The sequence below is a fragment of the Pipistrellus kuhlii genome, unplaced genomic scaffold (assembly GCF_014108245.1).
Source record: "Pipistrellus kuhlii isolate mPipKuh1 unplaced genomic scaffold, mPipKuh1.p scaffold_m20_p_3, whole genome shotgun sequence".
Taxonomy (NCBI): domain Eukaryota; kingdom Metazoa; phylum Chordata; class Mammalia; order Chiroptera; family Vespertilionidae; genus Pipistrellus; species Pipistrellus kuhlii.
In genome coordinates, this window is record NW_023425529.1 from 41,262,029 (window position 1) to 41,273,872 (window position 11,844).

Consider the following 11,844-nt stretch of genomic DNA (forward strand, 5'->3'; position numbering starts at 1 on the left):
CTCCCTACCTCTGTGCTGAATGCTCACCTAGTCTGCCTCCAGGGCAACTATTAGGCCCAAAAAAGGACCAGATAACTAGCAAAGGAGGATCATTTCCTTGGTTGTCAGTTTTTCAGCTTTCCATTGGATTTCCTTTCTCTGGTGTGTCTGTTCCTTTTGTCCTTTCAGATTTTTGGACCCACAAATCCTCAGTGTCCACTTTAGAAGCTCCAGCCCCAATCAATCACAGCAACTTGGTAGTTGCCCCACCAGTTTCTGAAATTGGTGACTGACCCAGTCCTTTCACTGATTAAAGAGTGAAGGAAGGCCTTGGAACTCAAGAGGAACAGAACTGAAAAACAACTAGCTTGGAGAGGTTGCAGAAAATCAATCTGACAACATTGAAGAGGGTGTGATACCACTGATTGAAATGGAATTTGGATCTCTGAGCCAGAGGTTCTTAAACATTAGCATACCTCAGAGATCCAGGAAGACGGGCTAAAAGACTAATTGCTGAGCTTTCCTGTATTATCCCACTCCTAGTTTCTGACTCAGTGTATTTGGGGTGGAGCCTGAGAATTTGCATTTCTAAAATAAGCTGCCAGGTGATGTTGATGCTGCTGGACCAAAAATCACACATTTTGAGAGCCTAGGCCTATTGGAGCATTCCAGGGAAAAGAAAGAAATTTTGCCAGCTCAGGATCTCTAAGGAGTCTAAAAGAATAGATTTTACTTTTCTGTTATTGCCCAATCCCACTCACTCTCATCCAGAGATGGAAAGAACCTATCTTCTGGTACCTATGGTTCTGTGTCAGGGCTCACCCTGTCCTTGATACAAATAGGCAACAGCAGTTTCATTGCACGAGTACTGGAAAGGGGAGGATTTTTGTCCCAAATTATATCACCTCTTCAGCTCCCTAATGGCATAACATCATTTTAACAGGGAAAAGATTTTCCTTCCATTTCTACTATCAGCTATCAGAACACTTAAAATGTAAACAGGTCTGGGCGAAGCTAACACTTTGGGTCACATTCTCCTGTGTAAGGGATTCTTTACAAAGATACTTTGATGGGATGCAAAGGGGAAGATACCTGCACCCTAAATAGAGGTACCACAGAGGGGGAAAGGTGACAGGTTTCTTATGGTACTTCTCTATTTTACATTTTGCCCAGAGAGAACAGAGAGGCATTTTTTATTATTTAAAGCAGTTAGGGTGGACATGTGGCAGAGGCAGTTGGAAGATGGGAGTTTGAGGCTGATTCCCTGTGGGAAAAATCATTCAAATCTACTTGCCCACATATGATGGCTGTTGCTTATTTTATTTTTGTCCAAAGGAAGTGCTGTTGGACCGAGGTAGAGAAGAGTGGAACACCAGAAATGACCTAAAGGGATGCCCCTTCTGTAGAAGGCCCTTAACTCCATGATGTCTTTCAGTTGGGCGCTATGACTGCACCTGCACTTCAGGGGCTTCACTTTCTAGCCTTACACATACTAAAACAGATTAAAGGCTGGAGGTTAACATCTAATTATTAAGAGTGTGATCTGATAGCATGGAGAGCCACCTCCTACAAGTCTTTAAAACAAAGTTTGTGAGGAGCTGGATTTGTTAGCATTCTGTATCTTTAAAAAAAAAAAAAAAGGAGGAGGAGGAGGAGGAGGAGGAGGAGGAGAAGAATAGATTGTAAGCAATACACTTCTAGTCATTATAGACCAGACTATTCTTATATCCTGCTGTCTCTGGTATCTTATCCCTTAAAATATTTAGTGACCATTGCCTTGTATTCTTGACATAAATATATAATGACCTTTCTTTGACCCCAGCTTAAGTGATTCCATGGGTAGGGTAAACGTATATGAAAAGTGAATTGCTAATTCAAAAAGGAGTTCCTGGTTTTTATCAGATCTTCAAAAGAGTCTGTGATCCAAAACAGGTTCTGAACCACTGCTTAATAGAGCTGATTTGCATGAATGAATGAATGAATGAATGAGGCAGAGTGGGAAGGTAAAAGAAATGGCATAGTCCAGTTTCACTATGGAAGGCAATACTTTCCTATTCCTTGGGGCTTCTCCTAATATTGATCCTAGAACACTCCTGTCTATGAGAACCTAGAACAAGGCTCCTTACAAAGGACTGGCCATTTTGCTCTGGTCATATGAATACAAGCAAGAGAAGTGCATTCCAGGCAAAGAAGGAAGACTGCTCTGAGCAGAAGGCAGGGACTGGGTTGATCAAGTCATATCCACTCTAAGAAGCCCATTCAGCAAAATGACCTTATTTTCAGGTCCATATGGGCCCAGGGCTCTGAGGAGCTGTGATTCACCCCATTTTCCCTAAGCAAATGGGACAGTCATGAAACTAGACTGTTGCAGCTCCCTTTATTACCGCTCTGATTAATTCCACCAATTGTGGTGGAAAAATAAGTCTGTTGAGGAAAAACCAGAATCTAAGCATTAAAGAGAAAAATATTTTCATCCTCTCTGCTCCTCTCCACTCCTCTCCCTCTCTAACCCCAAACTGCTCTTACATATAAGATAATTTTTAAGTTGTGACACTGGTATTAACACATCATCAATAAAGAGAAACAATGACCAACTCATCAACTAACAGATGCTAGAATATTATGCAAGTCCTGGAGTTAAGAGTCTTAGCATGGACACTTTCCCAGAATTGTGAGGAATACCAACTGGAAAGTTCATTATCCTGCATCAGCTGCAAAATTAAACCACTGCCATATCCCCTGAAGTTCTGTTTCGGAGAGAATAAGATCCTCAAGAATAACTCTGCCCCCTTGGTGAGGCAATCAAGGTCACACAAGAGTAATGAAACAACCTGTAAGCACTGTGATTCCTGCCCTAATTTCTCAGCACTTAAAACAAGACAAGAAAACACACCACACAACAAAAACAAAAAACCCTCACTCAGCATAAAGCTTCTATATGCATCTTGCTTGAAATCAACAGGAAAGAGCTCACCTCATGAGCTAGGATGATTTTCTCTCTCCACCCAAGCAAAAAGAATCTGTGGCCCGGAGACTTGGACAGAGAATATCCGGTTGTCTTGATCTCAGTGACATTCAAGAAGTCTTTACACCTCAACTTCCACAACATTACCATCACATAATCCTTTCCACTAGGACTCCCTTAATAGATGAGCTTACTTTCTATCTTGAAACAAAACAAAAACCCCATAAAATTATCACTACCCTCACCACCAGAACACAGCCCCTAGAAAATCTAGCTTTTACAGTTTGTACTTTGCATGCTCTCTTCAAAGACCCTGCATACAGATACACATTGACACATAAAGACACAGTCAAGAGAAGAGGGGACTGTCCAAAGAGATGAAGTTTTTTCTTCTGTGCGAGTCTGGGTTACTTGGGAGGATAAGGTCCCTCTCTTAGCATGGTAGTATGATCTCTCAGCTGGATATGCATATGTGCAGGATAAAGGAGTAGGAATAATGGGTAAGAAGGTTATTATTTCTATTTTCCATCTGGCGGGGTTGAGAGGTGTGGATGTATAGTTGGATGGTTGGGGTGAAGATGACGGGCCCACACAGGAGTGAGATCTGCCCTTCAGCGTTCACTGGGATAAAAAGAAGGGCTCTTTTCTGTCTCCTCATTACTCTAACCCAGTGTTTTCAGAGTGTTTCATGGAGTCACCAGTTCTGTGGGATGTGAGATAGAAAGAATACTGAGGTCAAATACATTTAGGGAATGCTGCATTAAGAGGCTTAACCTTTGCTTTCCTACATCCATTTTCAGAGCCTTTAATAAGCCAACATGGTCTTTCTCTCTCTCATGTGTAATGTAAAGAGAATGTAAGAGTTATAGTATACAGTGGTGATACTAAAAATATTTAACACCTGGTATGGCCTAGACTCCAACCAGCATGGACCTCAGCCATAAACCGCTGTTACCACTGTACGCTTAAGAATGGACTCGGCTGAATATCAGCCCATGTAGTAAGCATTGTTTCCCAAAAGTTTTGCCCAAAGAACTCTCTTTTCCGTGGTATCCCACAGAAGTGGTGAAGAATGCTCTGGCCCATGCTGAAACCTCATCTTTCTAGGGATGAGGCCAGGCCTCCTGATCCTGGCCATCGGGGGCAAGAGAGAGGCAGCTCTGGCAGAGACTCCTGGCAGCACCAGCTGATAGATGTGACCACAGCTACAGCAGAAACAGAAATCAGAAGGCAGATGTCCCTCTGTCCCAGCTGCTCCTGGGACTCTGTCCCTGGTGGGTCAGCAGGTGCCTGTCCAGGTGATGTTTCCGGCCAAAGCTCTTCTCACAGCGAGGGCACTGGAAGGGCTTCTCCCCGGTATGGGTCAGCCAGTGTCTCACCAGGTGGTGCCGTCGGCCAAAGCTCTTCCCACACTCGGTGCACACGTGGCTCTTGGGCACCGGTGGGGTGTGCTGCCGCCTCCTCGCCCCAGGGCTCTCTCCAGCTTCTTGGCCTTTGCAGGACCTGCCTTCCGCATGCATCCTCTGGTGGCTGGCCAGATGGGAGCTGCATCGGAAACTCTTGCCGCACTCGGAGCACCTGCTGGGCTTGTCATGCATGTGGGTTTTCTGGTGTCGGATGAGGTGGTGTCTTCGCCCAAAGCTCTTTTCACACTTGAGGCAGCTATAGGGCCTCTCCCCGGTGTGCGTTTGCTGGTGCCTGGCAAGGTGGGAGCCCCACACAAACTGTTTCCCACACTGGGGGCATGTGTGCGGTCTCAGCAGGGAGTCCATCTCTGTGCTACACAGAAGATTTGAGAAGCTATCTTCCTGAAGAAACGGTGGGCCCAGGAGCATTCCTCTGGAGCTTCTGGGCATGGACTCCCAGCGCTCCTCCTGCTCCGGGTTCCAGAGAGCAGTCTCTTCAGATACACTGGAGAACATCCTGGGCGGTTCTGCTTCTAGTTCAGGGGTGTCCCCCTCGTGCTCACTTCCTTCTCCTGCGGACAAGGGGAAATACCAACCCCAAGATGGGAGTCACCAGAGCGGACCTCAAGCCCCACATCACAGGTGAGGCTGTCTGATGTCTGTTAGGGCCTAACCCCCACCCAGCAAGGACTGAGAGAACAGATTTCAGTGTTGTACAAGACAGCGCGAGAGGTGTAGAAGTTAGAAGCCTAGGCTTAGGAGACAGACTACCTAATTTTGAATCTCAGCTTTCCTACTTAATTTCTGTTAGCCTTCATTTCTTCTGTAAGATGTAAATAATTATAAGATAAATAGCACAGTACCTGCACCTAGTAGTCACTAAGTAAATCCTCTGTGCTTTTGTGCTTATTTGTTACTGTTTCTTTTTTACCGCTGATCTTTCCTGTTAATTACCTCCTTCCTGCCTAAGCATAAATAGAGAGTTAGGAACGTGCTGCAGTCATCACGGGCTGGCTGGCCACCTGTCAGCAACACCAGAGACGCCGTGGAAGCCCTTTCTGTAATAGGTGGGAAGTTGAACAGCAATACCAACAGTCATGGCAGCAACTAACGTTTATTGAGTGCTTTTTATGTACCTGGTGGTATTGTTCTACTATGCTAACATATTTAAGTCTCACAATAACTTACACGAGAGGAACCCAAAGGAAGGCTAATCACTTTTCTAAGGTCCTGAATTCAAATCCGCAAAGTTTAGCTCCAGAAACCTGCTTTCTAAACCCGTTCTGCTACACTGTCTCTTGCTTTTGAAGAAAAAGACCTCTAAACCTTTCGATTCTACAGCTCTCCGCGGCAGAGGAAGGATCAGAGGGACATGGGATGATCACATTCCAAGAGGGATGAAGGCCGGGCCTGCGAGTCCACTCCAGGCTCTTACCTGTGTATGTTACCCTCAGGATGTCCCTGTCCTCCAGGTCCTGTGGGTCAGGGACCCACTGTTCTTCCCCTCCTTCTAGCTGAGAAAGCATGTCCAGCTTAGGAATTGGAAATCCTGCCCACGGAAAAGGAAAGAGGGATGTCAATTAGTACAACCGTAATTCTGTATTTCTGAGAAAAGCTGTTTCCTATATTATTCTTTGGAACTCTAGATAAAAGGCCAGATATAAGCGTCACCCTCCTCACTCCCTCCCGTTTTTAAGTTGCTCTTCTTTTTCCCCCGGGAAATCACACACTATTCCCCCAGGCATGTGTTCTCTTCCACTTATATTTCAAACATTTCCAACCCAAGTGTCCTTTCTGGTCAAACCTTCCTTTATTTAGCTCTAACACAGCTACCTCTCCGTCCCTCCCCCTCCTCAACTTCCATCTTTTCCTAGATGGTCTTTGAGTTTCCAAGGGCTCCTTTCTATCTTAGACATCCTGCTCTCTGCTTTGTAAAAACCCGCCAATTCCCAACCGAGAAGAGCCTAAAGTTCTCTTCTCCAGGGGTCAGCATTATTGTGCTGCCGTCTTTAAAAAACGTCGCCCCACTCCCGTTCTCCTTGATAGTCCTAGTGTTCTTTTTCTGGTGAAAGGATAGATCCCCTGACAGGGAAAGAACCATTGACAGACACTATCCAACAGTGCTGGAGCACAGGGCTCATCCCCCTAGAGTATAATCTTTTTTAGTGGCTGGGGAAGATCATGCTTACTTAGAGAGACCACTATCCCACAGTTTTCTTGCATGACATATTCTCCATAAAAGTCTGTCTGGGAAGGGTCCAAGCTCCGCCACTCCTCCTGAGAGAAGGACAGTGACACATCCTTGATGGTGACCAGGCCCTGAAACAAAATGTAGCATCATCTGTCACCAGCTGTTCCTTAAGGAAAATGTGATCCCAATATGAAAGGATGGGGTAGTAGGAGACAGAGGGCAAGAGAAGATCTGGAAAAATAATTACCCAGAGGCCCCTGGGTGAAGGGGAAATGAGGAGAGGTAAAGGTAATGGCCAGTAAGTGAGGTTAGTGTCTCTAGAGGAGTTTCCCAAATGGGACTAAAAGTCGGAGACACCAGAAAATCACTGCTCTCTCTGTTAACTACATGTGTCTGCCCAGTCTCTTCTTATTATTTCCATTGAAAATTTTGTTTTATGCTTTCCTTCCTCCTCTTGACCATTCCTTTTCTATCAGCACAACATGATATAGATATGATAAGGACACATATGTACTACCTTAATCAATAAAGAAAAAAATTTTCTAAAATGATATAGATAGCCGAAACTGGTTTGACTCAGTGGATAGAGTATCAGACTGTGGACTGGAAGGTCCCAGGTTCGATTCTGTTAAGGGCATGTACCTGGGTTGCGGGCACATCCCCGGTAGGGGGTGTGCAAGAGGCAGCTGATTGATGATTCTCTCTCATCGATGTTTCTAACTCTCTATCCCTCTCTGTAAAAAATCAATGAAATATATTTTTAAAAAATTTTTAAAATAAAATGATATAGATAAAACATTCACCCTCACGCCTACCATGTCATATTCGTATCATCAAGGCAACATAGTATGGTGTTTAGGAGTCCGGATTCTGGAGCCAAATAACTCCTAGCTCTGCCATTTACTAGCATTATGGCCTTACACACGTGCCTTAGTCTCTCCCTGCCTTTTTCCATAAATGCCCCATCATCCACCCAATCTTGTCTACTTCATGCTCTTCCAAGCTTCCTTCAGGTTCTCTTTCCCTAATCTTCACAAACTTATCTCTTAAAGAATATTAATGAATTGTTCTTAAAATCTCGCTGTGGCTAGCACAGCCATCTGATAAAAACAACAACACGCCTGACTTCTAGGAATTCTCTTCTTGTTATGGCTTCATTCATTTTTTTAAAAATGTATTTTATTTATTTTTTACAGAGAGGAAGGTAGAGGGATAGAGAATTAGAAATATCGATGAGAGAGAGACATCAATCAGCCACCTCCTGCACACCCCCTACCGGGGATGTGCTGGCAACCAAGGTACATGCCCTTGACCAGAATCGAATCTGGGACCTTTCATACCGCAGGCCGATGCTCTATCCACTGAGCCAAACCGGTTTCGGCAAGGCTTCATTCATTTTTAAAGGATATTTTGAGCCTCTTGGGAAGGGATAGAATCTATTCTCTTATAAGATGAACATACTATCTGTGACCATGTGAAATAACCATTCAGTGGGAGCGTGCTAAGGCTTACAGAAAGGCAACAGTGACGAGGCACCTGGGAGAGGCCCAAGGCAGCACACAGCCCACCTGTGATCCGGCTGCAAGAAGTGCCGCTGCCATCTCCCAGTCTCCGGTGCTCCCCTCCTGGGGAACGGCAGGAACCCAGGGAGCCGACTGAGCTGGTGAGGGGAGAAAGGAACCATTAGAGGCGTACCGTTCATCCTTTCCCAATAAGAGCCGAGGCCCCATTTTAGCAGGGCTTAAGGGTCACAGTTTTTCTATATCTATGCCCATTGGTAAGACTCAAATGCAGAAATATAGTAGAAGAGACCTTCACTCAGAATGTTCGGTAAGGGTATTGAGTGGCTTTTAGTAATCTTTCCTGTCTTCTATCTCTACTACACTGGCTATGGTATGAATTTATATTATTTAAATGTAATTTTCATCTTGTAAAGTGTATCTTTCTGGGTGCGTTCTCCAATAGCAGTGTTGCTGTCACTTCCTTAGTCTCCCACATTTGGTACCACTAAGTTGCACTTGCATGTGGAGGGAATGGGTATATAAGAAGTGGGAAAACCTTATTGTGTGGCTTGCAGAATACAAGAGCTCCTTCTCTTCCTGTGACCAGGGCCAAGGAAGAATGGACTAGCTGTGGTATTGATTATGCTGTTCAGTTCAAGGCAATTGGGTATTTTTAACTCTACTCTCTGAACAGAGATCAGGAGACTACTCTGCACTGAGCACCCCCCACACACACCCTCCAGACGCTCACCCTTTTCCTGAAGGGACTGTGGCTCTTCTTCAAGGTCACAGCACAGGTGTTCCAGTGGCCCTGGTGCCATTCTCCATGGCCCCTCCTCATGGCTTCTCCTCTCCATCTGGGGCTGTGCTCCATCCAGCTGGACATTCATAGACTCCCATCCTGTCCCTAGGGCTGCCGTCTGTTCTGAAAGCATTTTTGCTGCGAACCCAAATTGTGACCTGGAACAAATTCATAGCAACAGTTCCCATGAAAATGGAAAGGGCTGATATTCCTAAGGGAGTTAGGGAGACAGCAAAGGGATAAAGGATGAAACTGGATAATAAGAGCTTGGTGGAAGATGAACTTTAAAAGCTTGATATAGTCCAGTCAACTGAGCCTGAGCCAAGCTTCTTGCAGGAACTAAGAAATGAACAGGTGCACAGAGAAAACTCGCTAATGGCTATTTTGAGAACCTTGTGATAGAAACATAATATCCCTGAAGGCTACAAGAACTTCATTTAAGAAAAATAAAGGAACAATCCTAAAAAATTCAAAAGCAATCCGTTAATTCCAACCACTGAAAAAGACAATAAAGTAAACAATCTGGAAACATGCAGACTTGTACCCAACAAAAATGGATATAATCACTTATAATATTTTCTGCCACAAATTCCATTCACATTGATTAGAATGGATAATTACTATAGGTAAAAGTCCCAGCTAAAGCATGTATTTGTGTCAAGAGAAGTTTTGTTTCTAACAGGGGGGGGGGGGGGGGGGGGGAACACAAAAAAACAAAAGTGAAGAAAACAGAAAATATGGTCATTGGAGAAAAGTTAAAAACATGGACATAGTTTTGTGTTGATTAAGAAAGGCTAATGAATGATACTACCAAAGAATAAAGAGAAACGTTTTCAATTTCTATAGAGATCTCGTGTGTGTGTGTGTGTGTGTGTGTGTTTTAAGATCCTCAACCAAGAGAGGCAGGAAGGAGGGAGGAAGAAGGGAAGGAGAGAGGGGAAAGAGAGGAAGGAGAGAGAGAGAGAGAGAGAGAGAGAGAGAGAGAGAGAGACAGACAGACAGACAGACATGTGCAAGAGAAACATCGATCTGTGTACAAGACGATGCTCCAACTAACTGCCACACCAGCCAGGGCCAGATCTCTTCTTTTGATGGCAAGAGAAGAGCTTTAGGTTTTTAAACATTCTTCCTAATAATACAGCAGTGTGCAGGACTGCGTGTGTGGGCTCTCCTTTTCTCTGGACATCTTAAAAGCAGGACAGGTTCCACTTGTGTTGTGACACAGGCCTTGCTGTCTATGGCACAGAAACAGTCTATGGCACTCCCCAGAGTCCCTTCCTTCTTGGCAGAGCTTTGGTAACCACTCCGGCTCACTCCTATCTACTCAACATTTGCACGAACCCAAGATCCCAGGATGGGTGATGACAGATACCAAGTTGTTTATTTTCTTGTCGTTCCTCTTTGACAAAAGCAGTAGGTGGGAACCCTAGTCCCAATGCACAGAAAGAGAACAAATTCCCCTTAAATCTCAGAAGTCCAGACGCCCCAGGGCCTCACGGGAGCACCCTAGACCGATTGATTCCCAGTTTAGGTTTCCTTTTCAGAGACATCTCACAAGAAAGGAAAATTCCCAATAAAGCAAGAAAGAGAAACTTCCATTTTCGTTTTCTCCTCTGAATTCTGGCCCCTGTATTCGCTTCACCTTTAACATACATACAAGGCACCCATTCATCCTCTCTGCCACAGGTCTTCCCTGCTCTCCAGCTCCCTTCACAAATCCTCCTCAAGACTTTACCTCAAGCTAAGTATCTGGACACCTGTCTCCAACCTATTTCTCCCCAAGAGCCCACTGGGCCAGCTGGGAGCCTCCCCAGACCACTGACACCACCGGCCAAGTGCTGGCAAGAAATCTCAACACAGGAGGGCGGAGGTACCTGTCCTCAGACTGCATCTCCCCAGATGTTTGCTCTCTCGGAGCAGGCTCCTGGCAGTGAAGGTGTCAGCCTAACCTGGTTTCTCCTGGCCCCAGGACAACCCCAGGCCTACTGGCATCGGGTTCTAGGTTTTCCATTTCCTCTTTTTCTCGCATATCTGGGGGGCGGGGGGAGGAGGCCCGGCAGGCACCTGCAGAAGTTAGTTTTTGCAGCCGGTGCGGCTGGACAGAGAAGGGGCCGCGGTACTGACAGGAGTGGCCCGAGGGCACGGGGATGAGCGGCGCTCAGCGGGGCAGCGAGGCCCCGGGCGGGCGTGGGCCCGCTGGGCGCCGCCGGGGAGTAGGGTTCCTCCTCCCTCCTGCTTGTCGCGGTGCCCTGCAGGGGGTCACATTTCAGAGTATCTATGCGAGGCCGGCGGAGCGGGAGCCGGGGAGTGAGGTCAGAAGACAGATTTTCCGAGAACTGGGGCACAGGAGCGAGCGGAGAGAAAGGGGCGGCGGGCAGCCCGCGCGCCGGTGGCAGCGGGGAGCCCCGGGGCGGACAGCGGCGCCGGGGCCGCGGGACACCTGGCGGCGGGCGGCCAGCTTGTCAGGGGCCCGACCCCGGGGAAGGAGCGGCCCCGAGGCCGCGGCAACTCTCCTCCCGCCCCCACGGTGCCCGGCCCCCGCCCGCCGCCCGGGGAGCCGGCGTCCTCCCTCCACTCGCGACGGCCGCCCGCCCGCCGCCCGCCCGCCGCCCGCACTCACCCGGTCGGCCTGGCCCGCGGCCCGGGGCCTCCTCCCGGCCCCGCCCGCCCCGCCCTGCGCCCTGCGCGGAGCTGCGGCCGCCGAGCCGGCGCCGGGCGGGCGGAGACGGCCGGGCGAGCGCGGCGGGGCGGGCACAGGAAACCCCGCCCGCTTCCGGGGCTCCGGGCCGCGCGGGGGGGTGGGGGGCGCCGCGGGGCGCAGACGTCCCGGTCCCGGCTGCCGCGGCCGCCGCCGCTCCCGGCCAGACCGCTCCCCGGCCCGGCCCGGCGCAGCCCGCCCGCAGGGTCCTCCGCACCGGGTTCATTCATCACCGCCCGTTCCGTGCCCGCCGCCCGCCGGCCTGGAACCCCCCAGGGGCTCACCTCCTAGGGGTCCGGAT

The 11,844-nt window shown here is 47.9% G+C and overlaps 1 protein-coding gene across 2 annotated transcripts; it reads right to left on the minus strand.

Annotated features, from left to right (window-relative positions):
- Positions 1-1,852: 1,852 nt before the first annotated feature.
- On the minus strand, positions 1,853-11,547 carry ZNF641 (zinc finger protein 641). Of its 2 annotated transcripts, XM_036456710.2 has the most exons (6): positions 11,466-11,547; positions 8,795-9,003; positions 8,110-8,201; positions 6,540-6,669; positions 5,786-5,899; positions 1,853-4,922 (listed from the first exon to the last, which is right to left on the minus strand). In XM_036456710.2, the coding sequence occupies exons 2-6, from the start codon at positions 8,976-8,978 to the stop codon at positions 4,168-4,170; spliced, it is 1,275 nt and encodes a 424-aa protein (XP_036312603.1). In that variant the 5' UTR covers positions 8,979-9,003; positions 11,466-11,547; the 3' UTR covers positions 1,853-4,167. The 2 variants fall into 2 exon arrangements, with proteins under 2 accessions (XP_036312603.1, XP_036312604.1); XM_036456711.2 differs by lacking the exons at positions 8,795-9,003; positions 11,466-11,547 and having other exon boundaries at positions 8,054-8,183.
- Between the last annotated feature and the right edge of the window lie 297 nt (positions 11,548-11,844).

What these genes read in the sequence shown, in the direction of transcription:
- ZNF641 (XM_036456710.2), bottom strand. Translation starts at nt 8,978, where the DNA reads ATGCTTTCAGAACAGACGGCAGCCCTAGGGACAGGATGGGAGTCTATG. An exon ending in TTCTTGCAGCCGGATCACAG is followed by an intron (nt 6,670 to 8,109) that starts GTGGGCTGTGTG and finishes ATTTTGTTTCAG; the next exon opens with GGCCTGGTCACCATCAAGGA. An exon ending in TGGGATAGTGGTCTCTCTAA is followed by an intron (nt 5,900 to 6,539) that starts GTAAGCATGATC and finishes TTCCGTGGGCAG; the next exon opens with GATTTCCAATTCCTAAGCTG.